The sequence below is a fragment of the Ptychodera flava genome, chromosome 8 (genome assembly GCF_041260155.1).
Source record: "Ptychodera flava strain L36383 chromosome 8, AS_Pfla_20210202, whole genome shotgun sequence".
NCBI lineage: Eukaryota > Metazoa > Hemichordata > Enteropneusta > Ptychoderidae > Ptychodera > Ptychodera flava.
This window is the reverse complement of record NC_091935.1, coordinates 20,949,098-20,971,875: the sequence shown is the minus strand read 5'-3', so window position 1 is coordinate 20,971,875 and position 22,778 is coordinate 20,949,098. Positions and strand designations below refer to the sequence as shown.

Genomic DNA, 22,778 nt, shown 5'->3' with positions numbered 1-22,778 from the left:
ATATTAAAATATGGTTGACAGTATCGTTATCGTCCCTATATTTACATTGGCCCCTATTTTACATGCAGCGATGCAATATGTGAGCGTGCCGTATGTTCAATGCGTTCACTGAAAATGACCGATGATTGATCACGTTTCGATGGCATTGCTGCTTATTACATAATGCATACCGGTACCCTTATAGCCTTTAGAATGATTAAGATTGGTTCAATAAAGTAGATTGTATCCGTGACTATAAAACTTATGACATCGTCATATGCAGTTGACGTATTAACAGGAAATTGAATATGACAAAAAATAAGAGGAATTTTGATTAGTGAGCCCAAGCAGCTACACTCAGATGTGCGCAACGTAGGATCGATAACGATATATGCGTACGCTATGAGGCCTCTCAGCATTGGTCAACTAAACCTTTATTAGTGTACACGCTTTCTGATACTAGTATTCCTGCAACTTCAAAGTGCTGTGGGATATTTTACGACAAATCGATCTATAATTAACATTTTAAAACCGAATTTGGTCCGGATAGTCTTTCAAAGGCATGGTTTTAATATCATAATTTATACTATGCTTTTTCATAAATTCAAATATGTCACGAATTATTGGACTTTAAAGGTCAAATGTCCATGCGTTCTATAAGAGTAAAAACCAGAACTATGAATCAACCCTTATATATTGTAGGAAATAGTGGTTTGAATATCGAGGTATGTGTTCATGTGAGCTTAGAGATGCCATGCTTTGTCAAATTTGTCATTTTTTGTCTAGCTGTATTGTCCAGAAAATGTCGACCAATTGCACTTACAAGAATTTAATTTTCTGTTTATCCATTCGGTCCTATATATATGATTAAGAGAATTAAGTAAAGAATGGCAGGCAATTCAGGCGTACCCCTGTCATCAATTAATGCTCTACGCCTTGATATTGCCGTGAATGTCTGAGGCACAAACATTAATGAAAGCAACTCTGTGAAATGTTCGCATAACGAAAAGGACAGTCAATGAACCCTTGAGGCGTCAGTATTCCTAAACGTGTTGATGAGGTGGAGAGTGTAGAAAATACCATAGCCTATAAATGCGATGGCTGGAATGCCAGCATGTCAGATTGATACACTTCTATTCGTAGTCTGAACAGCCTTACTAAGTGCTAGTAAACAGGATATAAGTTAATCCCATGAATATTCCACATGAAGGATCGCCAGCACACATGAAACGATAAGTAGCTACAATAAGGATGATATCGATATCTGCTTTTGCTCGCTTTTTGAATAGTTTTATTCTTGCTGAAAACCAGATACTAGTATATGGTATAGTGCACTGGATAACATGGGCGTTGAGTATAGTGTGGATGATAAAGGTAGCAGTAGATTAGAGTGCAGGGTATCAAATTTCGATGATCCGTGGTGCGGCTTGACAGTTCGAAAGTTGCCGTTGTGTCCTCGAACTTTGAGGAGACCTATAAATGATCGTCAATCGTGCAGAAAAAGTCACGGAAAAGCAATCAAAAACTGAAAATACGTAGGTGCAAAATCATTTCTCCTTCTCTTATATTAAGTTTTAACTAAGGTACAAACATGCCGTTACTTGTGAATTGAACTGGGTTCCGACAATCATTTCAAGTTATTCAAATATTCATTTATTCAGTAACTCCTTCCATTAGTATCTTTTTATTTACATCACCAACTATTTCTTATACTTACGTATTTACTGAGTGAGTTTACGATTAAATTACATTTCCTACAAACTTCCAGTATTACAATTGACGAAATGGCCGCCATTGACCGTACCAGAAAACTCTAAAAGTACAATAAATGGTCATCACAATTGTTACATCAGTAGTTTAGCGTCGCAACGACGGCTACCTGAAGAAAGAACACCAGCTATTTTTTTTGAAGTATTAGAAGCCGCTCATGTCAGATTGTTTTTCCATGCGCTGTTCTTGACATTGTGTCACAGCGTTACATAAACGAACGAAACGTTGATACAGCTATACGCATCCTGTACAAAGGAGACATAATCAAAACTTTCAAAACATTTGTTTTCTAAAACCTACCTGAGTTCCAAAAACATAGAAAAGACATTTTATAAGCAACATCGTATGCTTTGAAGTGGATTCCAGAAGGTTTTCGGATCAAAAACTTTCGGAAAAATGTTAGCAAATCACATGATCATTTACAATCCCTTTCAAAGGTAGGTATGTTTATAGGACATATTTGCACAAATGTTCGACCATCACGACATTAACCAGTTGAGCTATCTTCAGAAGACGATCAGCTATCAAGGAGTATAAAGAAAACGACATACATCGGTCGGTACATTGTTACATACTTTCAGGCAGAATGTGACGTACATGTATCTCTGGTTAAAAAATATCAATTTCAATCCACAAATGATAATTTTACATAGGCCCTTTAGCTTTACGGGCGTGCTTCGGTAGGACTACTCTTTCATTAATACTTGGTGAAATACCTCTTCGCATAAAGCATTCTGGTCCATGGCACGCCCTTAAGAAATCATGCTTACCATTGGTAATCACACATTCATTTGCTAGACTAACGTGACAACGTTGATGTCCACCACAAAATAACTTTAACTAATATGCACTGTATGCGATATGCAATCACAGAAACTCAAGAGTTTAAAGTTGGCCATCTAATACGAACTGTCCTTGCACTATAGTGACGTCACAATTTTTGAACTTCGCCGGCGTTTAAATGAAGTAAATGTGTCACTTGTACAATGTCATCTACACCTGAATGTACAGTGTAGTTTCCACCCGCATGCATGTATGGACAAATTAAATGTTAAGTTTCTATCACAATTGTTCTATGGACACCTACGAACTATCACACATTCCTTTATTATTAAGTTTCTTCACGTCAAAACGTCACTTAAAAGGGTGTGCCGTAAACTCACTGCAGGTCTATCGATGATGACTGGGAGAGGCATCCGGGCTATCGTCTGGTGTGTCCGTGGCATCAGAATTGCGCAGTCTCTGCAATGATATCGGCCTATACATCGCTTTATTGGTCCTGGTAACGGGCAAGTGAGTTGTCGTGGTCGTTGTCACAGTGGTTCCGTTTGGAGATGGACTTGAACAACCCGCTGTGATCGCCCAACAGAAACACTCCCTGAACGTACGCGAGATGAATGCGTAGCAAATGGGGTTCATGCAACTGTTGAGGTATGATAGCAAGTTGAAGGCTATGCTCAAATAAGTCCTTATTGGGCTGTACCTTTCGATGTAGCCAAACTCGATGGCAAATTTGAGCCAAAGAACGGGACCCCAGCAAATCATGAAGAGAAAAACGGCTACTATCAGCATTCTGATCACCTGAAAGGAATAATAAAAATATTAGCATTTTAAAAAGCCTCTTATCTATACATACACACATACACATACACACATATCAAATGAAGCAGTCTTTCATTAACAGTTAAATTTAGTCATAGGGATCACAAACTATCACTGACATTAACTTTAAATAAAATGCTTTATCCCTGCATACGCTGGAAATTGTATACAATTTGAGAAAATTTGGTTCACAAATGAATGCTTGAACGGTCTATATAGAATTTGGATGTCAATCATGACGATCGAACTTACACACACGCAGATTTTGTTGTTAAGTTCAACGCTAAGTGTTTCGACACGATTCAAAGCATAAAAATCGTATCATCGCTACCTGTTTTCTACCCTGCAATTGCTGATTTACTATATTCTTCGATTTCCGGCCAGTTGGTTGACCTTTCATCGCAATTTCAACCTCAGAGTCGTCGGATTCATCTCCACCATGAAAAGAAACAACCATATCTACACCGCCAGGTTCACTATTGTTATTGATGTATCTCTCTCGTCTCATCCTCATCTGTCTTTCTTGGAGATCCTTGAACCTCTTGGTGCTTATCCACAACTCGTAGATGATTCGTACGTAACAGAAGGTCATGATGAAGAGTGGTATCAAATACATTCCCAGCAACAAGTAGAGGGAGTAGGCTTTTCCCAGGATTTCGTCGTCAGAATTGTTACAGGTATAGAAGGGTGGGTGGTTCCCAAAGCTCCATTTCTTGTGCTTCTGAAAAGATTAAATTTTGCGTGTAGGAATTTAGCGACGGGTCATAATTAATTCACTAGTAACTTAAACAAAACCCTTTTGCTCAAGAAGGGCAATATCAAAGCGTTCATATTGTAAATGATGGTACTGTATATCTGTTAGTGGACAGGTTTGTCCCCGCATGCAACAAATACATTAAAAATCAAACCTAAACCCAATGTTCAGGAGCACATTTCAATTTGAAAATCATACTGTCTGAAGTGTTTTGAAATATGTAAATACTTAGATATGGTGGAGGATAATGTAACTAGGCATTGTAAGGATTATTCGTCGTAACTTTGCAAAATTTTGAAAATCCTTTTAGTCAGCTTATATCCTGCAACCATTGTGTTCCTTTGCAAGTATTTGTTATACACTGTCAGAGTAGCATGGACATTCAAAAATATTCGATAAATCTTTATGTGTTATTGAAGCACTCGGCTACTCTCTTTCGCCTTTGTATTCTTAATCTTGTAATATATCACAATATTATATATTTGTAACAGCTGCAATGTTAATTAATTAGACTCATAGTGTAAATATGATATGAGTAAATATGACTTTTGACCTAGCAAGTATTTGTGACTCGGAGAATGTATGATGTGTTACCTCTTCGGATTTCAAATCTTTATCAGGCGCTTTGAATAAAATTCTGCGTTTGTCGTCTGCGTGGTGATACATTTTCAGAGAACATTAAGAAAAACACGATGTCAACATTATTACAAATAAAACTATTATTTTTCTAAAAGAAAAAAAACTAAACTTGAGCAAGTTATAGTTGTAATAGTTATAATAGTTGTGTTTTTGTCTGTGTTAAACTTGTTTTATACTCTGGCTGGCTGCTAGGTTTTTCAAAAACCAAAGGACGGCAAACAAAGAATTTTCTAGTATGTGGCCTTATGTGCGTTCAGAAATTAACATGTGACTTTATACTCAATCTCCTACCGTGAATCATGCGAAATTTGCTAATGGAATTAAACCAACATATAGCAATCACATCCCCTATAAAACATTCCAAAAATGTCACTGTACCCTGTAGAAGAGTGGAGGAAAGCTGTATACTATGGCAACGAACCACAGGATGACTATGAATCTTCTGGTTCGTCCAGGTGTTATGATTGTCTTGGCAAGGAGTGGATGAACTATGACGACATATCTAAAGAAAGAAACAATTCGAAAAAGGTCCGTAAATACATGTAAACGTATAGTTTCAGATGATACACAATGTTTGGACCCAAGATTCCATACCATTTCGACGATATTTTTACAGGTTCTTTTCTCAAACTGTAGCTGCCATGCTACCCTATCGTTCGATAACGGGTTGTGATATATATATATATATATATATATATATATATATTATATATATATATATATATATATATATATATATATATATATATATATATATATATATATATATATATATATATATATATATATATATATATATATGGTAATTCTCACTTATATTGGATAGTATTGAACTCTCTAGCGAGCAAAATCCTGGATTTGTACGCTTTAAAATGCTTGTCAAAGAACTGCATTCATTGAATTGCTCTGAAAACATGCGAGTCTTTCATCGATAAGGAAAAACAACCCATACGTTAAAATCAGTTTAAATAAATGTATCCACCTCCCTATACGGCCAATATAACACCAGAGGCGTAACTAGTGGAAAGGCCATCTGCTTTCTTAGTGCACGCAACTTTACGTCAATTATTGCTCTTTCTTGTTCGTTGGTTATACTCCTTTGAGGCTTCATGCTGAACCAAACCTTAATTTTTAAGCTTCAAGTCAGTCCATCATCAATGTAGCACGCATCGTTTTACCATAACATTCATTTCTGTAATTAAAAAGTACACTCTTACATCTGCTGCCACATTTGGCATCTCCGACGGAGCAAAAATGGATTTCATTATCTCAATATTATCCTTCTCCAGCAAATCGCATACCCGTATGATTGCTGTAGCACGCTCTATTCAACTAGGAATCACAGAAGGACATCCTGGTATGCGCTCACAATGCTCTACAGGAGAGCAGAGAGAATCTGCTTTATTGTTGATTTATATAATGTAAAATTCATGATCGAATTATTGTGCCTGATTTACTCCAGATGTTAAAGCATATTGTGACCTCCGGGAACATCGAAGTGTCTATTCTGTTACAATATGACGGTAATGAAATATTTTGTGTCGCAAAGATTGGTTCGGACAGTCAAATCAATTATTTCTATGTATGTCACTATATTCATGAATTTCTGGCTACTTTTTCATGAACGATTAACAGCATAAAATTTTTATTGACTATTGTATTTGTAGGCCAGCAATGTTAGCGGTTCAATTTAGATATTCTGGGTAGCGTGATCCTCGAACTTGGTGAAACTATATGAATATAGCCTGTTCGAAAATAACGTCGGTAGTGTTTGATAATCTCAAAATAGAAGATGACTAAGAGTGAAATGCAGATGTTATGTTTTTTCTCTTCCTAGATTTGTAGGCAACATAGGTACAATTCACAATGGTACAATTCACTGATGATTCAAAATTTGCGCTACCAAAACGCTAAACATACAGAGAATATAAAGTTTGCACAGTCTTGTCATTGTAAAAATCGATATTTAATTCTTCCAGTAGAGTTAACACAAAAACCTTTCAATTAAACATTTTTGTGGCGATGTTCTTAAGGATGTCAAAACATCTGCATATGTCAAAGTCAGAATGCCTTAACATTTCCTTGAGGTACACGCCCACTTCAGAATTTATGCTCGAGGATTATTTTTCATGCCAACAATCAAATCTAATTTGCTAAATGGAAAATTCCCCTAGTTCTTCTCGACTTGGCACGCCGGCAATGTTGAAATAAATGTGTTATTATCACTGTCATTTGGTATCGATTATCAGTATTTACCAGCCATGACAAGGAAAATTCCTTTTCAAAGAAAAGTTTCGACATGTATAAAATATCATGTGAAATATTATCCTGATACAGATTTTTACAATATAATATCAACATCCCTCAGTAATTTCCTGTCTTGGAAAAGATAGCGTTTTTGTCATGTTTAGGTAACACAAAATAATTAAGCGAAAGAACAAAGCATGTAGATATCATATTAATGTAGATATTGTTGAGATTGTACTGCTGCTGGTTTGATTAAAAGTCCCGTGTAAGAAACGTGCAGCAAAGCCTTAGGAAAGTGTAATAACCAACATCAACTCGATAGCACAGGTGTAAACTTTAAAATCAAACGGAGGGGTGTCATGCGAAATTGTTTGCAAGATTATTGACAACACTGCCTAAATCAGCATCTGTGACAGTTGTGGATGGTTAATTTTTTATTGCACAAATCTTTCTAGACAACCATGTAACAAAAAGACCGTAAAGGTTGTAAATGCGATTTTCGGCGTGTTTTTTCACTATCAATGCAACCAAACGACACAAAACAGGCTCAAATAAGTTGTCCAACATCAATGTCAAAACGAAATCCCAAATTAGCTTTTTAGTCTTTTCTTTCTGATAATTAATACTAGTGCACATTTTTGGTCAAGCATGATAGAGTCTCCGGTTGACATATGTAACAATTTAGTGACAATTTGCATACCATGTCAAACGAAATCATATACCATCTGTCGATTTGTTTTCCGTTTCCCTCTCTTGTACTACAGATAAAGAGCATACGGAAGCATACATTAACTTTAATGGTGCAAACCACTTGGATCCCTACGACAATGGTCGCAGAACATTTATTTTCTGGATCAATACGCGCCTGTCTCCTTTCACTACCTCCGCCATTGTTTGATGATACACTATTTCTGAGAGTTCATTCTCCTTTTTATAATAAGGCCATAGATGCACCAGAAGACCAACGAGTTTAACTTTTCCCTTGATATCGCACCAAGCATTGCAAGAAAATCCAGAATTTTCTTTAATTCTTTAAAAAGTATCCAAACAGTGCTTTATGTGCCCATTGTAAAACTATTCGTGAAACACACTGACTGAAAATATTATTCGCTTCAATTACGGCATTGTATTACGTTAACTATCACGTTGACAACTCTACACGAGGTGGATAGTGTTAATCATCACAAAAGGCGCCATGGAAATCAGCAATATAAGGAAATGACTCTTCTTTCAATATACCTATGGTATCCTGGAAGGATAATAGCTTTACAACAGCTTTTTGTAATATTTGAACTTCTTTTTTTCCTTGAAACAATTGCCAAAAGTTTCTAATCTTTTCCCAAAAGCATATACAAAATCATAAAATAGGCTCCGATACAATTAATTTTGAAGAATATGCAATGTTATTGTCGGGAAATGAATTTCAATCCTGACTCAAGTTCAGCGGTCAACTAAGCTTTTTTCTACTGCCCACTTTAAGGCTGTATCGATAAATTACGTCCTTGGCAAGTCGACATAATATTGACAGTCCGACAAAACACTATCTTTTATAGTCATACACAAAAAAACCTGGAAACTACATCAAAAGTGAAAGCTTTTTGTGCTTTAAATTTAAATTGAAGAGAACAACGAATAATACAGGAATTCTGAAGACGACAAAAATACAATCAAATACCATAAAAAGAAGAGAACGGGCATATATTGAGATTCTGAAAGACAGACACACGGAGATACACGGCATGAAATGGCACAGAGATATGGGCTGTTCTTGCATTTATTTTAGTATTCTCGATACTGATTTATACCAGCTGCTATTTCATGACATTACTGAACATTACTGAACATATTTGTTTCTGAGTTTTCAGGTTTTTTATTTGTTTCATTTTAGAATACTATTTCCGTACAAGATTCATTGGTATGTGATTCTATCCGTTGTTTGGTCGAATCATAGAGACCAATATTTACTGGAAACATCGCGTACCATGACTTCATAAGGAACATAAACATCATTCACGCGTCTTTGTTGCTTAAAGGGCAAATAATTCTAAATGTTGAGGATTTTTCCACATCTTTGTTCTTAAATACAACCATAATGCCATGTTCTAGACCCCTAGCAATGTCGAGATACACACTGTCAGTACTGAGCTTGCCAACTCAGCCTCTGCTTATGCGGACTGCATCAGTATATTGACAAGTGAATTCTGGTCAGGACTAGAAATCGGACATGAACAATAACAGTGCATTCACTGACCCTTTAACTTACTGAAAGAACTCGTTATAATTGTTTTGTGGATTGCTTATATTTAAGACTATAGAGACTCCTAGTGTATATAATATGAATACGTACATGGTTGACGCCATTTTAGTCAAGAAATAGTTCAATGTTTTGGCAACAAAAGTATTGACTCGTACCGTTGTGTGATACGTATATAACATATGTCCCCACTACAGATTTTACATGTCAATATGGCGGTCCAGATTCTAAGGCCCAAACGACCAGGCAAAATATATATTTCCAATATTGTAACCTTATATGATCGTAATTGTAAAATGAGCTCAGGTGAAGCTTTTTTCCCCTATAAGATCTAAATAACATCATCATTTAAAAATGGCAGTTCAAATATTTTATGTTTGAATCATTCCCGTCTCCTAACAGTCGCAAATCGGTAGTAGGTTTCCAATTTCTCGTTTGTGTGCCCTATCAGTATTCAAGACACGTCTTCTATACACAAATGTTTGAAGTTTCCACAGAACAACTGCCCAACCCCTGAAATCCTATATCCTTCGACGCATTGCGAATTATACAGTATATGAAGTCTGTGTCGTAAAAGAAATCCCTGACAGCTTTTATCGCCAATTACTTATTCAGTAATGATTGGAGATGTTACTTATCTCTTGTTGCCGTATGAAGGATAAGTAATGGTAATTTAACAGTTGAATACATCAGATGTCCATGAGAGTAAAGCGTAACACAGATAATTAACGACATAAATATACTACCTGAGACCAACGTTTTTCAATACAACCTAAAACTGCAGTAAAAAGGCACGTCCCAACCATATAAATGGGACAAAAGAGAAACAGAAAAGATATTCTGCCCGTCTAACGTTTACAAGATGCACGAAACCGAAGTAACATATATTATTACCGTATAGTTAAAATATTTTCTGTTATTGTTTTGTAATGCTGTGCGTTGGCATCAAGTACTTTAATTTCCCACGGGGACATCTGTATACTGGAACAAAAGACATGTAGTTAGGTAGCTAGGTAGGTGGATTCCTAGGTAGGTGGGCAGGTATGTATATATATATATATATATATATATATATATATATATATATATATATATATATATATATATATATATATATATATATATATATATATATATATATATATATATATATATATAAGATGCATGAAACTTAAGTAATAGATTTCATTACTTTGTACTTGAAGTAATCTGTTTATTTATAACACTCTGCTTTTGCATTGAGCACTGTAATTTCCCTCGAGGACATCTGTATACTTCGATATATATATATATATATATATATATATATATATATATATATATATATATATATATATATATATATATATATTATATATATATATATATACGCCTACATACCTAGCTATCGACCTAAATAGCTACCTACTAGCTAAAGTGGTGTCAGTAGTGTACGTATTCCCAAAATGTTCAAAGTTAAAGAACGAACTTGATGACATTTTTGGAACACTGAATGGTTAAAATCAACTGATGTCGTCCGCTTTACTGAAACCTGGTTATAGCCTTTTGTAGGAGATCATGAGCTGCTTGATGGATTCTTATAGTTTAAGCGTGATAGATCCTGAGAAAAAAGAGGTTTAGGTTTGGCTATTGAAGTAAATCTATTCTTTGGGGCCAAACGAATGACACTCTTTGATTCTAACTATGAACTAATTAATATTGGTTAAAATATAAATGCAATGTCAGAGATTGCTTGTTGGAACATACAACGGACTACCGTCTTTGAATGCATATGACCTTTCTGAACTAGTGTTATCTTCAGGTAATGTGCAAAAGTCTGGTCTCCTATATCTCTTTTGAGATTTCAATATTCCAAATATTACGTGGAACTCAACAAGATAACATCAATTGTACGAAGCCAACTGATCAGCAATAGTTTAGATAAAGTAATTTCAAAATTCAATATCGATCACTATTGTTTACTGTCGGCAGGGGAGAACAAGTTTCTTGGCCTGTGTTTATCGATTATTGACAAAGTAAGCGTTGAGTTAAGACAAAATATTGTAATCTCTAATCATCAATCCATGTCTATAACACTGTAAGGCATTGTAAAACTTGTAAAAGTTGCCATTAGATAGAGAAAGTTGTACAACTTTAAGAGTACAACTTTAAGAAAGCTAACGGGGAAAATTTCAAATCCGATCTTGAAGCTATTCCTTGGATCCATTTCTTAACAGTTGGTACCCTTAATGAGTGGGTGGAGAACTTCTGTGATCTCATTGTGACAGCAATTAAATAGCTCGTACAACTTCGTCACCGTGTTTACCCTGGCATAATGTAGAGCTAATCGAAGCGTTAAAACTGAAAGAACTTGGACATCGTGGCAAAAGACGTATTCCTGTGCCTGAGATTGTAGAATCCTTCAAGCAAGCTCGTACCTCCTTCCAGAAACTGGCGAACATTGAATAAGATTATAATGTTGTGTCTGTTGCAGCAGATCCCGAGGCATAAAGTGCATCATAAATATTTAGTATACAACCTCAGTAAGTATGTAATACAAACACCCTCCGTGATACCAGGTAATGTTATAAAAGGTGGAGATCAAACCCTTCAGTTAAGTCAAGGGTTCCACAGGGGTCACAGCTACGACCGTTGTGTTTCCCTCTTTATTCGATTAACATTTTAGGCAGTTTCAAGTGTGGCTTAGTAGGCTTTGCAGATGATCTCAAGTTGTTTAGATATACGTAAGGTGAATGGATGTTTAATGTTATAACACGATATCAATTTCTTGTCCACATGGTCTAAGAAATGGAAAATGTAGTCTTTTATCATGCTTAGTTTTGAAGTTCGCGTATTTTTGAAAAAAAAGCCAATCTACAGATAGTTTATAGTTACAGTGATTTAGGCGTGACAGTAGACACTAATTTAACTTTTACAACACATGTTGTTTCTATTATCACTGATACTCGAAGACTACCTTACATGCTGAAAAGGTATGGGAAAAGGTTGTTGGGTGATTCCCTGCTCATGGTTTACAAACTTTTCGTCAGAACTAAACTTGAATATGCCCCAGTTGTAGGAACAGTATTGACAAAGTGTACTCAGACAAGCTTGAAGCTGTACAGCTTAACTTTGTTAAATATTTGTGTAATTTTGTTAAAGTAAGATTTGATCTGTTTGTTAAATTTACCAATGCTGTCTAAAGACACATGTATTTTGACCTTTCTCTTTTTTACATAAATCGAGTAATGCCCTTCTTATTTGCCAATCGATTTTCAATGTACACATTCCCGGGCGATCAACTCGACAGAAAAAAATGTTTCATGAACCTGATGGTAGAGTAAAATTTACCAGCTACATGTATTCACTTTTTAATCACATTTAAAGGCTATATAATATTTTACGATGCCTGCCAATTATAATGCTTCTTTTTTTCAAAAGTAAAGCTAAAAAAATTGTTTTGGCTTTTGTGTCATTTTAACTTGCTTTCTTGTCCTGTAATCTGTTTTTACTTAAATCTTCATTTTCGTTTGGATGTATAAAGTTTTAAACTGTATCATTTCTGTGTCGGAGTACTACATACATACATACATACATACATACATACATACATACATACATACATACATACATACATACATGCATGCATGCATGCATGCATACATACATACATACATACATACATACATACATGTATTCATGCATGCTTGCATGAATACATACATATACATACATACGTACATACATACATACATACATACATACATACATACATACATACATACATACATACATACATACATACATACATACATACATACATACATACATACATACATACATACATACATACATACATCATGTATTCATGCATGCATACATGACATACATACATACATACATACATACGATACATACATACATACATACATACATACATACATACATACATACATACATACATACATACATACATACATACATACATACATACATACATACATACATACATGTATGCATGCATGCATGCATGCATGAATACATACATACATACATACATACATACATACATACATACATACATACATACATACATACATACATACATACATACATACATACATACATACATACATACATACATACATACATACATACATACATACATACATGCATGCATGCATGCATGCATGCATGCATGTTGTTAGGCCTATTGTTTGTTATGTTGACATCGTCTGCGCCATTGATCTGTTCATGCAAGTTATCAAATTGTCGATGTATGACATTTGGGAAGATCATGCATTAAGATTCAATTTTCCCCGACCGATTTATGTTTGTAAGGCAATGCATTAGTTAAGGCCTTCCACTCGCCAGGCTTTAGGCGGGACTATTCGCTTCAAAATTAGTCGTCTGTGATTTGGTCGGTTGTGCGGGAGAAAGCCATGGCGTTGTGATTTCTCCTGAAGCTATTAAAATCACAAAATAAGACGACGCGTCTATCTTCATACGTTGGTGTCGCTTGAATTCAAAGTGACGTTACAATACGCTGCCATCACTGCCGGGTGAATGCATTTTGCTACGGCAATTGTGACACGAAGCTCCATCTGAAAAGTGCGACCTGACGGAAATTGACTTCAAAGCGTAATGCTCGACTCCAAGAAATCATTCACTCATGAATCGAAAACATGTATTCGCACGGAAAGTGTAGACGGTATTACGGTTAAGCCTCAGTCGTAAGAGAAATTAGCATATTACCCTAAAAACTGCTGTCATCGACATAACCTGTGCGTAGCGGCTTTTTCTCCATTTTATAGTTACCTTTTACAGGGATTTTTACCCAGCTTTATGTTTGCTTTAAAACGAAAAATTATAAAAATCCATTTGTAATAACTGCGATCCATATCAGCAAATTTTACACACGAGTTTTTATTATAAAGGGTAATATATTTAACTGCATTTTCCCAATCAACGTTTCTGCAGTTTACGGAGTTTCCTGCAAATCCTCCTTAGAAGTATCCCCTCTCTGACGTTTTCCCAAAAGGACGCCATCCATGTGCCATTTCAATTATAGTTCAGATAGATTATTGCTTTTGTGAGCCCCAGACATTCCAAATGCCGGATACATCCGTGTAATTTCCCGTTTATGAAAACTGTAAATGCGAACGAAACATTATGACAGTCTATTATGGCAGAACAAGGCTTTCAAATCGTCCGCCCGGCTCAGCGGTTAATTCGTGGCGACTTTTATTATCAAAATCCGGGACTACTGCTGAATGCGTCATTCGATTCATTCTTCTGTCAGTGAGGCTGATATGATTACGCTGAAGTATTACGGGCTGTTGACACACGGGACGATGAATTGTATTCTTGGTGCCTGTTTAGCATCTTAGAGTCATTGACTTGCTGGTTAACATTCCTGTCACATTGAGCTTTGCACGTATATATTGATGATACGAAACTAAATCATCCTTCCTCTCAGAGAGAGGATGTGTGATATTTTACCCAGTCCTCCCCGCCAAACCAATGTAAGTCTGCTACGTCAAATAGAAATTACCGTCTATCAAACATTCTCAGCCTGAACTCATACTTCGGGAATGTGCCTGTGTCAAAATATTCCCTGGGCAGAACAACTTCATCGCAAAATGAGCATTGTATGCAAATGTTATGAGTTTACATCGCCCATAAACGGAATTATTTCTGTAGTTTAGAAGAAGGTGAAGAAGTATGATAGAAAAATGTGACGACATAATTTTTGTCTTTTCATATCATGAAAGGACCGATTTATTAGGTGATGTGATATCGAATCGAGACGATGCTTTCGGATAAACGCACACTGTGCCACACAAAAACAAAAAAATACAAAAAAAGTCATTGATCATGCTCGAAAGTAAAATTTCCTTTTCACGCGATGACATTTCATAGAATGCCAAGGCTTGCCTGAATGACATTTATCATTCACATTTATCCATTCTTATGTTATTAAGGCTCGTGGCGTGTGCAGTAAAAATCCAAAATGAGTCGATTCTGTAAGGCAAAACGCCGACATATCTTAGTTTTAAACGTCCGTTTAAGCTGCATATGACGATACTAGGCAGGTTTCACGCTGAGACAGACGCAGCTGAAACGACACAGGAACAAGGGATATTGTGTAATAGCCTTCACGTCTGCACGGTTTATCGCAGTTGTTATAATATCCTCAGCAGGTACATGTACGGATATCAAAGTGTAACTTTCCTTTAAGAAACAATATTTTAGAAACGTGAAATCAAGGTTTGAAATATTACATTCTTCTAGTGTCGCTACAGTTAAGTAGGGGGTTCAGTAACCATACATTCGTAATTATTAGAAGAACTGCCCATATATGTTTTTACAAGGCAGACATGTGTGAGTGTGAGAGAGAGAGAGAGAGAGAGAGAGAGAGAGAGAGAGAGAGAGAGAGAGAGAGAGAGAGAGAGAGAGAGAGAGAGAGAGAAATTTTGTGCAAACCGGGCGCAAGTGACGTCAATATGCAAGCAAGAAAAATTGTAAGTATCTAATTGTTAACCATCGAGTTTGTTGAAATTGGCAATGTCATCTAACGCTCGGGTTTGAATTTTAATGACGTCATAGTTGAATTGAACTGCTTAACAACACAGTAATAAGTTTTGATATTCCACAAAAGTGTATTTGCCATGCGCGATGTACCAATCAAGAAGTCTCCTTTCTATCTGGCTTTTTCACGTCCTTTAAGAAGATCTTCATTGTAGGAATATTGGCCTTAAAAATAACACATTGTCCGTACCTGTCGAGGACAGAAACGCCACTTAATCACCAGGGTAATTTGTACGCACCCTGACTTGCACCGACAGGACGCAAATAAATGAATTTGTAAATGTGTTTTACGCTAACCAGAGCAATACCAGTAGTTTTTACACTACGCTGAGCAGTACATCTCTCGAATTAATTGCCCATTGGAGTTGGAAGTACTTGTGAAAATTACTCGATCAACCAGTCTATTAGATAAAGCGATCGAGTAATCCCGTTTCTTCGTTTATCTTATTGAACAATTCATCATCTAGGTCATACGTTCTAATCAGTAAGTATGTCTCACAAGTCACGCAAGTGTCTGGTAGGAAATGTATTATGTTACTTTGAAAAAAGTGTACACATTATAATGTGTATTTTCAACATGTGTATTTGACAGTGTAATCTATTTGAGTGTAACTGTTTGAATTATCTTTCACTGTTTAGATAGATCGCGCCTCGGGGACAGATATTCAGACTCTCAAATGTTTTTCAATACTTTTCTGTTCATTTTAATGCTCATAAAATATGGACAATATTCACCATTTTAATTTTTCAAAAATGTTATATTTTGTTCAGAAGGTTAACGCAGGGATGGCAGCCATATGGAATTTCAAATATCGATATGTTATGTATATTTAAAAACTATCTACTGTTGATTGACCAATCAGAGTGCTCAATTCAGGGTGTTTTATCTACTCGTAAAGCCTTGGTCACCAAATTCCAGAAACGAATGACAGCGCCAGAGTAAAGTACTGTCCAATCAAAAGTGAACATGTCATATTCTGTAGACATCTGGTACGTTTTAATATTCAAATTTGGTAACACAGCCGAAACCAGCTGCAACACAAAATCTGCTGTGCCCTAGGGCATTTATATAATGTGCCCTAGGGCATTTATAGGATGTTCCATTACATTGGAAGGCTATTTCACAAATAAAAGTTTTAATTCATATCCTAAACATGTTACATTGACAAAGGGGACGGTTGACGTAAACACATTGAAAACGAAAATATATCAGGTAGGGGCGATAGTTTTTAAGTCTGATAAACCTCGTACTCGGGCTCTTCTGGTATATAAAGTCCAACCCTTCGATAAAATGTCTCGGCCTGCGGCCTCGACATTTTATCGTTGGGTTGGACTTTATATACCAGAGAGCCCTCGTACTCGGGCTTTATGTATATATAGTTACTGTACCAAACGGTGACCCTTCATATTATTCTCCATTTGGTAAAACAGAATGGTTGGAAGTTTCATGGAGAAAAGTTAGAGCAAAATCACTTTTGAGGCACGTACTTCAATAATTAAAATTGGAGCGACGCTCCTACATTAGGGTGTGCTGTAGGCTGCTGCTTTTAGAATACCTATACACATTGGCTCGGCAAACTCGGCCGTCCGGTAGACACATATCTAAAATTTGTAAAGTAATTCGAATCCATATGTTCACAGCCCATGGCTGCTCTTACACAAGGTCACATTTCTACCACCTTTTGCGTGCATTTTCACATGCCAGTGGGCTCAAGCGAGATGTAATTGCGCACGCTCCACTACACACCGTGACAAAGGCGATTCTTGTATAAAAAGTCAACATTTGTGAAGCACATCTCCTTGGGGAGTTTAACTCGTATTGCTTCTTTTCTGCTCCAGGGGCGTTCGGCTCAGCCGGTGATTTGTTTTGATTGGGATAGGAGTTTTTATCATCTATACTCTGCTAAATATGCGATAAAGGAACATGTTGAATGAGTGAATCCAGTTGTATAAGAGAATTGAAAATTGTTCAAGCTTAACAAAAAAAAACAAAAAAAACCAAAACAGTAAGTCTAAGTCTTTGCTCAAACAAGAAATTGTTTTGCTCTCACGAGAAAATTACACTGACTTGGTATGAAAGCATCATCAATTTATCAAAATTCTGTATCATGACAAATTACAACACAGTCATTGGTTGCACAGCGGCACAAGTAGGCATTGCCACAATAAAGTGAACAAAAAACTACCTTCATCCCCTCAGGGCAGTGAGAATGACTCGTCCGTCAGCCTGACTTGTACATTGCACTTGCACAGTCACGTCCACCATCATTTGATGTTCAGGTGCGTGTGAGATTAACGTTTGACATTGTGCTTTGCTGGGGATTTGGCCTTGTTGGTATTTATGTGTACATTGAATTTCCATTAGAGATTAAATCCCAGAAATGAACCCCCAATCACACCGAATGTAATGTTTAATCTTCAAATGTGTCAGGCCATTCATATATCTAAATTTCTGTTTAATGCTCCGAGTTTTATCCTCATTTGTAATCATTGGAATCGGTTGAAAACTTGTTGACCGGCAACATGACATATATGATGCTCTTTCGGCACGGCAGGATGCTTGCGTGATCTGTCTTCATGATAGAGTGCAAAATGGCTGATCACGACGCGCAGTATGTTTCAATCTTCGAACTGGAATAATGTTGGTGTCATGTATTAAAAAACAAGAGAAACCAACAAAACAAACAGATGCTTCGATAAAAAGTGGCGATGTTAAATTGTTGTAGGCCATATGTCAAAACTGCCTGTGATATTGTTTTGACGCTGCGTACATTTCTTGAAACACAAAACATTTTTATGGTGTAAATCTTAGATGAATTGATACTAGAATTTATCCCTTAGCGATTCAAGTTTAAGTACATATTTTATTATTTCATTTATTTACTCATTTAATATTTCACCAAAACCGCTGCTTTTTGAACACAATTACACATTGGAGCTCCTTATTCAATGAAACAACATACACGACATGAAGTGATCAAATACAGCCTCTAATTGGCCGTATTGTTGCATTATGCTGAAAGACCAGAGTCGACACTCAAACATATTTAAACCAATTTAAAGGCCTCTTTGATAACTGTAAAGGCTGATCTTGTATGCCGACCTGCTTCCTACAGTGTGTTGAAATACCCGTTACTAAGCTTATCAAAATTGACTGAAAATGTGTGTCCTGCATTGTTGTAATCAAACTAAAGGGGCCGACATACATGTAAATACAATGTACGTCACACACTAGCACGCCGCATTGCAAACTGGATATTTCACACTGCTCTAAGACCTAGGCAAAACACATCAGCAGAAACCCAGCCGGACAAAATGAGAAGCGCCAAATGGTGTCTGTTCCTCTTTTAACCCGACAACGTATGACAGTCACATCTGTCCATCTGAATGACATTTATTCCCGTGCGTTTCATAGATTGCTAACCTACTACCTTGTTACACAATGGTTTCTCGTCAAATGTAAAACTAAGTTAAAACACAGAATTACAATCAAGAGAACTATAGCTGTGTCTTTAAGGTTTAATCCGCAAGAGACAGATTTATGCATTATACATTATATTGTGTATCTCACTGTCATTTTAGAATGTTATGTTGCGAGAGGAGACCTCAGCTTCAGGTCAGACTATATACTGAGTTAAGTCGAACTATACAAAGCAGAATACAATAAGAAGTTTAGACATTGCCCGCCATATATTTTGTTACGATAAAGTCATGGATATGCTGCCGGGCATCTCAGCCAAACATCCTTGTAAGTTGATATGTGCTGAATAATTGATATGCATAGATATTATGCGTATCGGTGGGAAAGAGATAATGTTAGCTTAAAACGATACGTATCAACGGACGCCAACATAACTACATACAAAAAACGGCAAATTTTCAAGCCATTCTTTGCTCCGAAGGGTTCCCAGAGTGACATTCAGCTTTCCGAATATCAATTAAGTCTTCTTCTTGTGATCATAATGGTAAATAACACAGGTTTCATACATCTGCCTTTCACCGTAAATTGGTTTTAGCCCTCTTCCACCACCTCTCGCGTTTATGTATGTGAAACCGGCACGGGGTATTAGAGAATGCAGTAAACTCTACAATCGACGACCGTCATGACATAGTTTCTTTTTTTCTATGATCTATTATATTATTGTGTAATAACCTGTTTGGACTATTTGTGAGGCAAATCAAACTCTGCGACGATACACGATGCCGTGTAAGGCGAAATAAGATAAAATACGGGGAAATAATTCTAGAATACGTCAGGTATGATGTTTTTCACGATGCACAATTTCGATAAGTGAATCTGAAATCACCAATTCGACATTACACGCATATCTTATATGTATCCGACAGTAACAATATAGGGGTGACGTCGTTTTAAGTTAATCTGTGGTATTTTCGGGACAACAATTGGTGAAGAAAGGTTTCAGCTAAATGGTCATTTGGCTGTATAAACAAAATCTCAAAAAGGTGAGTCCGACTTGAAAACCTTAATCTCGAACTCTCATATACTTTGCGAGGAAAATCATTAATGCAAGTCATCTAATTAAACACAAGAGAGTCGAGGTATCCAAAGAAACCCACTTTTTAAAATTTACACATTAACACGGTCGCAAAGTCAAGTGTTTACTCGTTCTCTCTTTAACTTTTTCCTGAAATAAAAGTTTCCAGCACATCATTCCTCCCTTTATTCTTGAAACAAGGAGTAATTAAGCTTCGCGCGTGATAGCAAACATTGCGATTTCGCGTATATCGCTGTAAACTTGTATACTGCAGTACGTTGATCACGGCTTGATCCAAAGACGGCACTCCATTGAAGATTTGCCTATTAAAGTTCGCCGCTCGGCTTGGCTACGTACTGTGATGCTTGCTTTAGGCCAACGCTCACTGTGCCTTGTGTTACGAAATACGCATACAAATGAAGTTACTTTACCGTGGATCACAGCAACAGAGCAGCCCAGCTTTGAGCGAGATATTGCACTTCTGTTCCAGATTCGTGAATGTCATTGACTTTTCCTGTTGACAAAACGGGATCACGAACTTGGTGCAACCCATGGGACAACATGTCAGGTTTTTTCCATGAAACGCACACCATGTGGCATTAGTGTAGTATCAAAATAAGTCGAGCATACGCCTGTCTATCAAATTTCAACCCTCAAAATCACGTACTTTGTTTCTCATACTTGTTCTTGAAAAAGGAATGTTATTAATGGGAGCCCGAGGGTAGTTCATTTAATTTGCTAAATTCAATATTGCAAGGAACGCATCGCCTTTGAGTGGCGGCGGATTTGACATGCATGGAATGGCCTTCCATATCCCAGGCAGTATGGAACTATATGAAATTTATAGACGAGTGATTTGAAAAGTTAAATTGTTAGAATATGCATCCCTTCGTTCAAAACGAAGTCGTTGCCTATACGCTTGGCTTACTAGTAATAATGCATGAACGAAGCTTTCTTGGTACACAGCAAGTGTGAGAGAGTAAGGGAATGAGAATGATGAAAGTGCGAACAGTGAGTGACTTCAATAAGTAAGTAAGTAAGTAAGTAAGAAAGTAAGTAAGTAAGTAAGTAAGTAAGCAAGTAAGTAAGTAAGTAAGTAAGTAAGTAAGTAAGTAAGTAAGTAAGTAAGTAAGCAGGCAGGCAGGCAGGCGGGCGGGCAGGCAAGTATGTATGTAGGTAGGTAGGTAGGTAGGTAAAGATAGGTAAGTAGGTAGGCAGGTAGGCAGGCATTTAGGTAGGTAGGTAGGTTGGTAAGTAGGTAGGTAGGTAAGTAAGTAGTTAGGTAGGTAGGGAGGCAGGGAGGGAGGTAAATAGGTAGGAAGATAGGTAGGTAGGTAGGTAAGTAGGCAGATAGGTAGGTAAATAAGCAGTAAGGTAGGTAGGTGCGTACGTAGGAAGGTAAACAGGTAGGTAGGTAGGTACTAGGTAGATAGGTAGATAGGTGGCTAAATTAAACACTTCAAACAATGTCTGAAATCCATTAGACTCGTTTTATTTGCTCACGTGTGAACACGTGAGCATATGTCGCAGCGATGTCTGTCTGTCTGTGTGTCTGTCTGTCTGTCTGTCTGTCTGTCTGTCTCTGTCTGTCTGTCTGTTGGTCCATTTTCTCAAAAACGGCTGAACGTATTTCAGTCAAATTTGGTAGACATCTTCAGATTCAAATGGCTAGAACTGAAAAGGTTTTGGTGGGCGTGGCTTGGATATTAATGAAGTTATGAAAGTTTTAATTTTTCTGTTACGCCGCGTATGACAAGTGAAAACAATCGACTGTTTGAGGGCGCTGTGAAATGTGCTTGTCCAGGTTGGCTACAGCTGGATAGCACTGGTTTCAACCACGGTCCCTCCGTGTTTCAACCTCGTATTGAACATTAAAAATATGATATTTTATTACTCATTCAACTCACTATTCAAGATAAAATATCGTTTAGCAAATTAGCTTTATCCTTGGTAATTGATTGTTTCCCTCGCTGCTTCGATCGCCAGAAATGAGTACATACGTTCTCTACCTAGCCTCATGGCATGGAAGTGCTGATGAATAATAACTTTGGGTCAAAGGTATTGAAGTGTCCAATCAGGTTCGTGCACAGAGTCCAAGGCCATGACCTACTTCATGTACTTCTGCACTGTTTTGAATTTGCTTCGCCAAGAAACGTGTTCGTCATTGTCCATAGAAGTATGTTTGCTCTCCTTTGAGGTTGTTTGTGAAACAAATTCCGGGATAGGCCTTGGAATGCATACGATCGGCATCGCGGCAGTGCATGTAGCTAGCCCTACGAGTATGACGAGAGTGTCCGGCTTTGGCTACGCCGCCTCCCACCTCCGGTAGGCGGCGTAGCCAAAGCCGGACACTGTCGCCATACTCGTAGGGCTATGCATGTAGCGTACCATGCTTGTGTAACTGCCGAGCTCAACGTGCATTCACGGTTGATACTCGTGTACAATCATGATGTGTTCAATTCTGATG

At 37.0% G+C, this 22,778-nt stretch overlaps 1 protein-coding gene across 1 annotated transcript in view; it reads right to left on the bottom strand.

Annotated features, from left to right (window-relative positions):
• Positions 1 to 1,609: 1,609 nt before the first annotated feature.
• Positions 1,610 to 22,778, bottom strand: part of LOC139138768 (QRFP-like peptide receptor) — a 27,113-nt gene continuing 5,944 nt past the window's right edge. Inside the window, exons 2-4 of the mRNA XM_070707289.1 lie at positions 5,123 to 5,246; positions 3,683 to 4,072; positions 1,610 to 3,330 (exon numbers count right to left, since the gene is read on the bottom strand). Coding sequence (XP_070563390.1) covers positions 2,920 to 3,330; positions 3,683 to 4,072; positions 5,123 to 5,246 — 925 coding nt within the window. The 3' untranslated portion in view covers positions 1,610 to 2,919. The remainder of the gene's footprint in view (positions 3,331 to 3,682; positions 4,073 to 5,122; positions 5,247 to 22,778) is intronic.